General features: G+C 33.4%; 2 protein-coding genes across 3 annotated transcripts; both read right to left on the bottom strand.

Annotated features, from left to right (window-relative positions):
• Positions 1–636: 636 nt before the first annotated feature.
• LOC107415635 (uncharacterized) lies at positions 637–6044 on the bottom strand. 2 transcript variants are annotated; one of them, XM_048474217.2, is made up of 2 exons: positions 4973–6044; positions 637–1391 (listed from the first exon to the last, which is right to left on the bottom strand). In XM_048474217.2, the coding sequence occupies exons 1-2, from the start codon at positions 5593–5595 to the stop codon at positions 950–952; spliced, it is 1065 nt and encodes a 354-aa protein (XP_048330174.2). In that variant the 5' UTR covers positions 5596–6044; the 3' UTR covers positions 637–949. The 2 variants fall into 2 exon arrangements, with proteins under 2 accessions (XP_048330174.2, XP_048330173.2); XM_048474216.2 differs by having other exon boundaries at positions 637–1394; positions 4973–6038.
• A 4453-nt stretch (positions 6045–10497) lies between these two features.
• Positions 10498–11265, bottom strand: LOC107415636 (probable E3 ubiquitin-protein ligase XERICO). The gene has a single exon (XM_060815046.1). It carries the CDS (start codon positions 11263–11265, stop codon positions 10498–10500), a length of 768 nt encoding a protein of 255 aa, XP_060671029.1.
• Between the last annotated feature and the right edge of the window lie 1582 nt (positions 11266–12847).

Raw genomic sequence — 12847 nt, 5'->3', positions numbered from 1 at the left:
TGCCAAAGCCTCTATTTAATTTCTTCCATTTAAAGTGTAAGAGCATTTAAACTGCAGAATCACTCACACTTTCTCTGCTCCACAACCAAACAGAAGAAAGATATTTTATTTTATTTTATTTCTTAAAAGTAGTGATTTAATAAATATACACCTGGTTTAAAGTTCTAGACTTTAAACATCAAATTGAAATCTATTTTAAACCATTTATAAAATTAAATTCCCACATACTTGTGCATATTTGAAAAATGAAAAGAAGAACATAAATTTTTTATAAAAAAAAAAGAAAAGAAAATAAACATACACAATACGAGCTATTGGAATCAATACTATTAGTTATTATTGATTATTAATATTGAACATTTTTAGTGGCATATTCCATTATAAACAAAAAGAAAAATCTGAGTGTGAATACAATTCATAACACTTGAGAAACAAAAACCCAATAAACTCTTCTCCCCCCCCCCCCCCCCCAAAAAAAAAAAAAAATCCAACATACTAAATTCAATACCTTAAAAACTTATAAAACCGTGACAAAAGCCCATAACTGTTTATTCAAGGAACTATTCCCAAGTAGAAATGGACCGCAAAAATAACCCATTAAAAAGTGGCTGCAAATAGAATTAAGCAACCCATCTCTTTTGTGTTTTTTTTTTTTTTTTTTTTTTTTCCTTCCCCTGGATGTCTAATTCTACTTCTAAAAGAATCCTTCCATTGAACCGGGAAGACCTTAAACTGAAACCTACTATTGCTTTCAACCATGTACTTTCCTAGTATTCACATTCTTCAATCCTTAGACGATGACGCTTATGTACATCAACAAAATTCTGCGTTGTCCACCATACGGTATACCAGATTAGACACTTGAGGATGACTCTGTGTCTAAGCCAGTATACTGCTGCCTTGGGCGTATCCATTCATATCAATACTCTTTACATTGAAGTAGTTATCATTACTGAACTCCTCCCAGAACTCTTCTCAGATCAGATTTTTGTTCGGCGGTAAGCCTTGAAGGATACTTTACATCAAACTTGATTTTCAAATTTCCTTTCTTTCCGGGTTCTTTTGAGATTGGCATTCCTTCATTTGGGATGACAACCTCTGCCCCGGGCTTAATGATATCTGTTAGAGGGAACAGTAAGTTCCTTCCATCCAGGGTGGTTAGGTCAAGGGTCTTACCAGTGAGAGCCTCCAGTAGTGTTAATTCCTGGTTGACAATCAAATCATTTCCTTCCCTTTTATAAAGAGCATGCGGTTTCTCATCTACCACAAAGATTAGATCTGCAGGTATGACACCGAACTCCTGGTTACCTTTCTCAGGGAAGGTTATTTTTGTTCCCTTCTTCCATCCAGGTTTTATCTCAACGGTCAGTATCTCCTCCACCGTCCGAACCCTGCTGCAAAATGAAAAAGAAAAACGCTCATTAGGAAACTGCCATTTAATACTAACATTTAGCAAAAAGAAAAATGATGTGTGCTACAACAAACTGAACATTCATTTGTATTTTCGAATAAATACTAGATTTATCTACATGAAGCTACTGGGAAAGAACCCTTTTTCATTACATATATGGCCTCATAAAACAAGAGACATAGAAAAAGAGTAAATTGGAGTAAAATGCTGTAATAATTATCTTTCTAATATGAAGAAGCGAAACTAATTTAATTTGTGTAAAACCACAACAAATGTGTATGTGTATGAGAAAATTAGTTTTTAAGCCTTCAACTTAAACACTGTATTTAGTTTTTGTTTTGCTTATAAGTACACATTCTTATTCATTCTATAAAATGTTCAACATAAATTGAATTCCACTGGAATTTGTATTTAAATTCTATATCCCTCCGATCAACATAAGAGAAAGTGTGGATTGTGGATAAGAAAGGATACCCAGCCTTTTATCAGCCTATTAATGCCATTCAATCTTGTATTGAAAAGTTGAAACCAACTCATGGCCTCATTTGATCTTAACAAGCTTGAAATGTATGAGACAGCCCTTCTTATTGTAGTTCCGATTATGAGGGGCAGAAAAAACATGTATTTGACATGGGCTGACCCAAACTCAACAGGCCAGCAGGGGCAACCCCACCTTGAACCCAACCACAAATTTGAACCCACCTAAACTAAGAGTACCAATGCTAATCTCAAGCCAAGTACAGTGCCCAAAGGAGACCCACCTAAACTAAGAGTACAAATGCTAATCTCAAACCAAGTACAGTACCCAGAGGAGATGAAACATAAGATTAGGATGTTTCATAATCTGATTAACCAACCTCATTAAGGTCTCTTAGAGACTGCTCATTTTTATACTCAGCTTTCTCTTCTCCCTTTTTCTTTTAACAATAACTGAGTGTAAACTTTTTGGCTGAATATCTCCTTAGAAATTTTAAGCCAAGAGATGCCATAAAATTTTTCATCCGTATAATTATTTAAAACAAAATAATTATTTCAGTATTGAGTAAACATTTAATACTTCCATTTTCTTAAGAACATTTGATGCAGACAAGCTATATTAGGAATTCATTCATAATTATACAAATAGAGATTTGAGTTATTCGAAATTTCATGTTGATTAGGGATTTTACTAGGATTTAGCCTAGAAACAACTCTATGATACTGAGTTCAAAATGACCCTGCAGTGAGGAAACATCATATAGGACATTACCTATCTAAAGGGTGAAATGGCTCTGCAATTAAGCAGTGCTATAATTTTCAAGAGTTCATTTTAAAGAATCAAATTATTATTCTACAGAATCAAGACACTTTACAAGAAACAGATATATGAATCTGCTTCTATCAGTAAGGGCAATGTTGGGGACAAGGCATTTATTTACATGTAAGCCAAACTGCATAGTCATTCTAGTGTTCCCTTGGGCAGTATGGTTATATTTGTCCACTAAGAAGTTCAATGACCTTCTATGCAAAAGAGATGCTATACCACTGATAGGTGACCATAAACTTGGACAATTATTAGAGGACCACTGCATGGTTGAGTGCTTGAGTGAACTAAAGCTCAAACTCCAGGTTATCATGGCCTTAGCCCAAATTGATCTGGGCTTGGTGTGAAACTGGCAAAAGTGAGTTCTTTCAGGCTTCATGATAATGTTCTTTTCTGAGTTCCATTGATTGTTAAAAACCAATGGTGCATTGAAGCTTCAATAATTGTATGTAGAAAAAATTGCAGATTATGTCAGGTTTATCCCATTATAAACAGGCGCAATTCAAATGTATTCCTATTTCACCTTAAACATAATCCAACTTGTCCTTTTCTCCCTTAACTAGCAATGGTCTAACCCATTATTTGCCTGTCAATATAGTTTTTTTGGCCTCAGATGACTGCTTACAGCTACTTGTTGGTTTGGTTTTAGGCTTGATTATAATGTTTTGCTGAATACTTAAAGAGAATAAAAAGATTGGAAATACAGAAACATTATGGTTGATTTATCTCAAGTTGCGACACTTGCAGCTCCAACCTTGAGCTTGAGCCAATAAGGTGAGTACACCAGAGAAATTTTTATCCTAGCACCTGGCTGTCATAAACACTCGAAGCATTCTGAATTCTAGTAATAAATAAAGACACATCTTGTGAAACTCAGAATAAGGATGAAACTAAAAAACTTTGAGATGCCACCACCAGAAACAAGCAAGGACCACTTCCAGAAACTATTTGAAAAACGGAAATGCAAAGTCAACCAAGTGACATAACACAAGATATAACAAACGACTGCTCCAGGTAAAAAGTAAAGCGCACTACAAGTCAAAGTTCTTGACTAGGGCAACTTTCAACCTCCACAGTAGTCACTACCAACCCACTTTCAACATCCAGGGTAAGTCTTTCCGCCCAGTGAACAAAATAACCTTTTGGTTCACATTACCTTTACAAACTATGTTGAATAATATAGAAAGAAGGTGGCCCTAAAATGACCAGACTTCAGCGCCACAATTTTGGACCAACCTATTTTTCTATTCAACCACACCTGAGACATCTAAACTTCATCTCAAATAAATCTAAAAGACTCAAACTGTCCAAAGCAAACTGAGCTTATGAGAGAAGACTCTTTTAAGAAAAATGCACAAATACAAGGAAATTGTCTTTTGTGTATGAACCATTCTGAATGTTATTAATAACAAAGACACATGTTTTTGTGAAACTCTAAAAAGAGAAAAACCTGAATCTCTACGCATTTCCGATTCAACCAAACTTGAGGTTCCATCTGCAACCACAAGCAAGGTCCCCTTCCATGAGCTATTTGACAAAGCAGATGCAGGGCAATTAAGACATATCATAAGAGATTTTGAACAAACTGTAAGCAAATAACTGCTTCTGTTAAACGTAAAGCTCCCCAGCAAGTCAAGTTCATGACTTGGGCAACTTCTGCTACAGTTATTAGAACCCACTTTGGACATCAAGGGGTCAAAGTCTACCCACCAAATGAACAAAGTTACCTTTTGGTTCACATGACTTCTACGGATCGCGTTGAATAATAGAAAACAAAAGTAAAAACGACTAGACTGGCACGATCTAATCTTGGACCTTTTTTCAATTCACAACCTAATTTTTGCTTGGCAAGGCAAACCACTCCTAAATTGTCTAAACCCCATCACAAATAACTCTACAAGACACAAAAATGGCAGCTCACAGCTAATCAAATTTTGCCACAAGCAAACTGGTTCTATTAGATAGAGACTCCTAAATGGTAATATGCCAAAAAATCCACATTGAATAAAATATCCACTTTAATTTTTAACAAAAATTAATGTTATGTGCTTCCTAATATATTAAAATACTACTCAACAACTACCTTAACATAAACATACACAATTAAAAAAGGAATTGCATTCTCGAAAAGGACTTACAAACTATAATGATAATCATACCTTACCAAATTTGCATGCAACCCACCAAAATAAAAAATTAAAAAAAAAAAAAATTCAATGAAAACGAATATAAGGTAGGTTGTAGAATTTAAACATTACCCAGAAGCATCGCAAACATCCCTGGAAATCTTCATCTTCTTCTTCACTCCTTTGTAAAGCTCCTCCAAGCTACACGGCAACACATTTTCCACCGCATTGGCCTTCCTATATGCCCCACTCCGACTCGCATTCCCACCGGAAAACTCTCCGGAGGTCGTCCCGTTCGACGTCCTGAAGAATCCATCCCTATACGCCTTACTGGTACTCCTGCCACCGGCACCGGCCTCCGATCCAAAGATCTCGGCGTAAATGTCAGCGGCATCGCGGGGATTGAACCTGAACGACGTATTCGGATGCTGCTGCCGATTGTGATTGTGAAAATTCCTCGCCGCCGCAGCCGCCGCCGACGACGAAGACGACGCGGCCGACGACGGCGGAGGTGGAAATTGTCCGGACTTTAACGCTTCCTCGCCGTAAAGATCGTAGATCTGACGCTTCAGAGGGTCGCTGAGGACGTCGTAGGCCTCGGAGATTTGCTTGAACTTGTTCTCGGCTTCAGGTCGTTTGCTCGCCGGATTCTTATCGGGATGCCAAATCATCGCCAACCTCTTGTACGATTTCTTCAGGTCGTCGTCGCTAGCGTTCCGGTTCACCTTCAGTATGTTATAGTAATCCACACCCATTTCTCTCTCTCTATATCTTCCTCTCCCTCTTTCTCTCTCTATAAATATATGTGTATGTATAGGTTCTGTTATTTTTTGGTTTTTTTTTATTTTTATTTTTTTAATTTTAGCTTTTTGGGAAAAAAATTTCGTTGAGAGAATTGGACGACGGCGTTTTAGTTTTGTCGGCCGGAGAGATTGAAAAAGAAAGGAGGAAGAAGAAGGAAATGAAAGAAGATGATTTTTTTTTTTTTTTGGGGGATTGGATAATAGCCGTTGGATGGTAACGGAAAATGAAATGGAGCTGAAATGATCCGACGGTTACGAAGTTGTGATTCACTTATGGTTGTGAAAAAGGAAGGTGCTGAAATTTGGCTTTTGGGTCCCACTCAGCTAAGTTTTGGTTCTCAATTTCTGGTAACAACGACCAACGTGCCGCTAACTAACTGATAGACTGGTCGGGTTTGTAGGCTGCGTGGATGGTTCTTATTTGACACGGTTTGCTGATCTGTCAACCATTTGCTTCATGGTGTGAGCATGGATGTACTAGATTTTTAAAAATTAATTGTATTTTAATATATTTAATAAAATTATATATTAAATTTTCAAATTTAAAATATTAAAATTTCAATTTATAATTTGTTTTATATTAAATTCTTAATTTTCAAATTAATTAATAAAAAATTGAAATTAAAATATTTAAAAAATTGATTTTTTTTCATTTTACAAATAATTAAAAAAATAAAAATTAATTAATTGATTAATTAAAAAACAGTTCAATTAAAGTGTAACTAACCCATTTATTTATTTTAATCATTCCTTTTTTTTTTTTTTAAAAGAGAAATCACTAGTGTTATTTCAATTCAATAATTTCATATAGAAAAAATTATAGATCTCCACGTAAATATAAACTAAAAAAATAAACTTTCTGGATTGAACTCTTTCTCTTAACTAGTTAATTACAAACTAGAACCAAAAGTAAACCCGTAGGTTTGAAATGAATTTTGAAGTGAAAATATAATATTAGTTGTTAGTTGTTTTTTTTTCTTTGTATATTTTTAGGTTTTTATTTCTATTTTTTTGTTTAGTACAGTAAATAAATTTTTTTATCAAATATTTTATTCAACTTTTTTTTTTCATTTTTTAAATTCAAGTATTTTTACCACTCATATCTTTATTTTTTATTTAACTCGTTGTCTTTATTTTTTTTTTAATTCCCCTCGCTTTTTTTAATGGTATTTTTACTGATTTTTTAACAATGATATCTTTTTTTATATATATATTTTTAACTCATAATTATGTTCTTCATTTTAACTTAATTTTGCTGTTGTATTGATTTTTTTTCCTTTGGAACTTTACGTCTTTATTTTTCTTTTACACGGAAAGGATAAAAAAGAACAGTAAAAATTAGAATGCAAGAATAAAGAGTAAAAATTAGAATGCAAGAATAAATTTAAATAATAATAATAAAAATAAACGTAGTAAAGGGGAAAAAAAATGTACAGCGTAGTCAGTCCCCACTCCCCACTCAAACTCAATTATGTAGTTGGTCAAGAGTCCACACCCAACCCAATCTCATTTAAGAGTACGGCACTGCCTTTTCCATTACCTCTAAAAATTAATTAATATTTTCAAACTTAAAAAACCGACTCTCATTTAGAGTGAATTCTTTTTTTTTGATCATTTTGATAGATTTGTTAAAAATACCTACGTTTTGCCGGTATTTTTATTTCCCCCCCTTATTTGAGATTTTTTTTCATAAAGTTCTCTATTTTCAATAAGATTTTAATGATGCCGGGGGTATTCCCTATGGGTTTGTTTGTTCGGTTTGTGTTTGGACTCAGATTTCAGTTTGTAATCAACTTCTTATTGTATTACAAAATTAATATTCTTACATTCTTATTATTATGTTCTATTAATATATTGAATTTATCTTGTATTTCCTTTTTAACTGTCCCTCAACCATTATAATAGTCGTATACAAACTTTTAATGTATTAAATTAGACTAATATAATATAATATTGAAACAAATAATGAATTTTGCTCTAAAAATACCAACTATAAAGTTTTCATGAAAACATACCAAACATGAGGGTGGAGCCAGAATGCAATGGTGATGGAGCCACACCAAAGAAGCTATTTATGTAGAAAGGACAATAAATAAGCTAGCTAGGAAAAAGATTGATTCATGATAACAATTATTTCTTTCAAAAATTTAGAATTTCCAGTTTTCTCCGATCGATCCAGCAATCAGGAAAGCTTCCTGTTAGCATATTATCAGAATGTCAAGAAATTGTGTTGTCCTAGATCTTGAAGCTTGTGAACATATTTTGGGAGAGATAACTATGTAATATGCATTAGAAAGAGAAACAGGTGATCACACCATGAAATGGATTGGAACTCAAATCGACTGCAATCCTGAAATTAATTTCCAATTGGAAAATTTTGAAAGGTGCTGCCGTTGGTATGGTTGAAGGAAAGAATCAAGTACTGTAATTTTCAAAGCCATGTTATAAAACCCGGTTAGTCAGGGATAACATCTAAAATCCTAGCATTTAAGATATCAAGGTATACCAAATTCATTTGTGTTTGAAGCCAGCTATTGGACCTAAACTTGCATGAATTTTAATTTTATATGATCAACCATTGTCCTTGGCGAGTACCCAATTGGACTTGAAATTCAATGTTAAAGAGTTGAAGGATAAGTCCAACTCTTGCAATTTGAAAAAGATTAATTTGTAGGTGAGATTCAGAGACATTTCCAGTGAACAAATTTGAAGATACATCCAAGATCTCCAAATTAGAGAGTTGATCAATATATACTATCCGTTAAACTACCACATTTAACTTATTGACAACTGCTTTGTAACTCTCTCAAGAATGAAATCTTTGAAACATTAGGCAATGGCCCTGTGAGTAGGTTCTTGTCTAGATTCAGGACAAGAAGTTTTTTAATTTATGTTAGACTAAATGGGAAGTTAAGGACCCTCCATGGATTACAATCTAGATACAATTTCATCTAGGATGGGAATGATTTCATGCCCGGAATCTTTTTGAAAGGTCATCAAGGTGATCCTTTATGATAGTTGTTAGATAACAACAATACCTTTAGAATGCAAATATTTCCTAAAGAGTTCAAACAAGTCAATATGTACAAGAGAAATATTTCCAAAAGAATTTAGAAGGCAGCCCTCCTATGATGTTGTAACTCAGAGTAAGATGAACTAGATTAGTACAAATATCGAGCAGCCAAGGAATTGCAGAGGAATGGATTTTGTTTCCTGACATGTGACGTTCTCTAAGAGCATTAGAAAGAATTTGTAAAGGAAAGAAATAGGTTAGAAAATTGGCAGACAATAAATATTAGGTTCAAGTAACCTACAGACTACTAATTTCCAATTATTAAATGTCCTGTGGAAGCCAAGGAAAATTTACATAAGTTTTGTCAGAAAATATAGAGAAGATCTTATATGATTTGGGGTAGAGAAAAATAAAAAAGTAAGAATGAAATGATTAAGGTTATGGGGTTCCAAAGGGATGGAAGAATAAGCAACAAAATAATAATTCATGGATTTGAAGAAAGAAAAAAGCAAATTAATGTTAGGTAGGAAGAGTTTTGTTGGTGCAGTGAAAGTAAATGATTCAAGGTGATGTATCAAGGTACCCAAGCAGCTTCCTCTTTCTATTGTTTCTTGAGATATATAAAAGTTTGGGATTAGGAAATATAATCATATTTTGGGAGGAATTCTAGGAAGTGGACAGGTAATGAATGTTTTTACTGTCATAGGTTATGCATCAAAATGTGATACAAAGTGACAAATTTTTATAGTATAAACCATATTGGTGTGTATTTATGCAGAGGAAGCGTCAAAAGTGTCCATTTATCTATGCATTGCCTACTCTCACTCAGGTTGTAGTTTCAAAATACTCGGATTTTCAGTTACTGGGAGGGATTGAGATTGTGTGTCTCAGTAACCTGTCTGTTCCTCTGTCCAACATACCACATCAAACCAAAAATAAAAAATAAAAAAATCCAGAATCAAATGGCTATGACAGAGCCATATTCAAAATGGATGATTATGTTGTTTTCTGATCAACCAGTTTTACATCAAAAGAGATGCTAGCATGTTGAACTGAAGTAGCTAGTTACATATCCAGTAACCAAATTTTATCCCCAGAAACACAAAAGCCAATATAGATGGCAACGGATACTAGTGAAATATATCTCAAAGATATCAAATTCTGAAGAAAGAGAAAAATCCCATGAAAAGCCAATATAAATTAGTGGCTAATTAAGCAAAGCAAACACTCCATGGTATGTATATTTTCACCCATTTATTTGAATCATTTCCTCTCTGTCTTTGTTTCTCACATAATTCTCATTTGGAACCTGAATTTGATTTTATCATAATATCCACTTTGTTAACTGGTGGCCTTATAGGGTTTATCCATGTTGTTTGGACACTAGTTGAGAGTCACAAAGTAGATAGTCATATAAAATAATAAAAGAATTATTTGCTATTGCCATCTAAAATTCTGTTTTTATTACTTTTGTTTTTGTTGATCCCCATGAGTTAGCTTTTATATTGTCCTACTCATAAGTGTATAAACTGTTCATATCGTGTATGTTATGCAGATAGTTTAAGGGTAATTAATAAACAAGTTTTCTTATTAAGGGTAATTAATAACAAATAATTTGCATTAATTAACACAGCTGTGTATTTCAGAATTCATAATTGTAAACGATATTAAAAATAAAGGCAAAACAAGAACAAAAAGACAGAAATAACACAAGATTTACATGCTTTTGGCATTCAGGTAAGCAATATAATCTGCATGACTTGCAGATTAGACAGAGAAAATACCAAAAATTATAATAAAACTATACAAATAAAAGATGTTATACAAGTACTTTAAACTAATCATGATGGCATCTGAAATCTACACAAGGGACAGAATTTGCTAGTTTGGAGCCACTTGACAATACAATCACCATGAAAGAGATGCGAGCAAGGCATACGAGTAGCTTCACACCCAGTTTCGAATTCATCAAAGCAAACAGAACAACGTCCAGCTTCTTCTTTCGAACAATCTCCAACATTGACCCTCTCCAACTCTTCAATGGAAACTCTATTGGCTGGCTCAAATTTAGGCTCCCAATAATCTTCACCCTCCAATCCCACCATGTCTTCATCTTCATATTCATCATCCGATTCCTCCATGTCTTCATCATCATCATCATCATGTGGTGGGAGGTCATCCACAATAGCATCAATGTGCACTCCCATCCGAAAAACTTTCCGACCCACAAACCGTTTATCTTTGGACATGGAAAGGGCGGTGTCCAAAATCCTCTGCACCATGAAATCTTGAACCGGAACTATTCCAATTTCGCAAAGCATGTCTTTGATGGCAACCTTGGACCGCACCTCATCCATTACCACGTCGTAATCCAAAGCCACATGATCTTTGCCGACATTGACGCTATCTACCATGTTGTCAGGAAGAACACCCAGTTGGTCTTCTTCTTCTTCTTCCTCCTGATCATCAACAGAAACAGGGCGTGAAAGCACGGCATGAAGAAAGAAGAGGAACTTGGGGGATGGTGAAGATTGGTCATCTTCGTCGTCGATGTGATCTAGAGGCCACGCTTCACACTTTGAGTCACCGCCAAGCAGCTCAACTGCCATATCTTGAATCAGAAGAAGATGAACAATTAACCCTTAATGAACAATTAATTGAACAGAGAGAGCGATACGATACGATACACGATTAAGATTCTAGTTGAAGAAGAAGAAGTAGAAAAGGAAAAAAGGAAACCCACAAATATTTGATTTGGGGTTTTGAGCGGTGGGAATATATATATGTCCGTTGGGAGGCCTAACCCTATCCGCGTTACAGTTGGATTTTGAATCCACTTGACTTACTTGAGTTGCTTACTCCTCAAGTAAAAATATATATATATTTTTTTGGTAGAAAAACTAAAAAGAATGATAATTGAAGTAAAATAAAAATAAAAAAAACATTTGATTTTTTTTTTTTTTTGGTGATATCGGCGGTGGGGGAATAAAATATTGATTTCTTATTTATAATTATGTTTTTTAATGAATTTTCTTGGAAGTAATCACTTATTTTAGCAAAATTTTAGGATTTTTTAAATTTAAAATAGGGAAGAAAATTTTCATTCATCTGTAAGTAAATTCTCAATGTTTTATCGTTGAACTAAATCAATTAACATGCAAACACAATATATATATATATATATATATGGAAATTTTATGGTGAGGACGGTCCGTATGAGGCCTGCAGTATTAGTGATGGTTTTTCATAGTATTAACGACGGTTTTTTAGAAAATCGTCACCAATATTATGAAAAAATGTCATCAATACTGTGGTCCGCATAAGAACCGTCCGCACCATAGACGGACTGTATATATATACATATAGACGCGTATTATTAAAAAAGTTTCATGATCTGTTGGAATGAGTGAATGTAGTTCCAGTACCGTTGCTTTCGCTTCATCCTCTGCTTAAATATTATAATTAAGTTCCTTCAAATATATCATATTTTATCTTTAAAAAACTGTAATATTACAAATTTGGAAAAATACATCTTTAAAAAAAAAAGATTATGGAAAAAACATATATATATATATATATATATATATCTATATATATACCACTTCAGCTAAACTCATTAATATTGATCACATATTAATTATCCAAAGGCAATTGAACTTGAAATTAATGTTAAAATATGAATGACACTGAAATAATATTTATGTATATAAAACAGTTTTGAAATATTTCTAAAAAAACCAAAAAGAAAATAGTTTTGAAATATGGCCTTTAAGTCAATGATTTTTTTTTTTTTTTTGGGGTCAACTGGCCAATGAAATTCAAACGAGTAGCATTCCTAGTCCTAGCTAGATTTATTTAATTTTTTTTTTTGGTTCATAGAAAATTAATATTCCATGTTATTGATAAAAGGTAAAAATGAAAAAAGAAGTAATTTATTTATAGGTTCATATAGGTTCATAATTAAAATTAATCTTCCATTCTTTTTTTGAACCATCAAGTCTTTAAAATTGTACTTTGCTAGATTTGACTTTATTTGAAGACGTTGCAAAAAACATTAGACTCATATATAGAAAGAGGACAAATTCTCAATTTACATCTGATTTATTTATATATATATATATATATATATATGGAAATTTTATGGTGAAAACGGTCCGCATAAGAACCATAGTATTAGTAACGATTTTTCAT

Source organism: Ziziphus jujuba, chromosome 2, assembly GCF_031755915.1.
Source record: "Ziziphus jujuba cultivar Dongzao chromosome 2, ASM3175591v1".
NCBI classification, from domain to species: Eukaryota; Viridiplantae; Streptophyta; class Magnoliopsida; order Rosales; family Rhamnaceae; genus Ziziphus; species Ziziphus jujuba.
This window is presented reverse-complemented; position numbering and strand designations above follow the sequence as displayed.

Excerpts from the sequence above, each read along its gene's own strand:
- LOC107415635 (XM_048474216.2), bottom strand. The coding sequence starts at position 5,595 with ATGGGTGTGGATTACTATAACATACTGAAGGTGAACCGGAACGCTAGC. Across the intron at positions 1,395-4,972 it reads GATGTTTGCGATGCTTCTGG|CAGGGTTCGGACGGTGGAGG; the intron begins GTAATGTTTAAA and ends TTCATTTTGCAG.
- LOC107415636 (XM_060815046.1), bottom strand. The coding sequence starts at position 11,265 with ATGGCAGTTGAGCTGCTTGGCGGTGACTCAAAGTGTGAAGCGTGGCCT.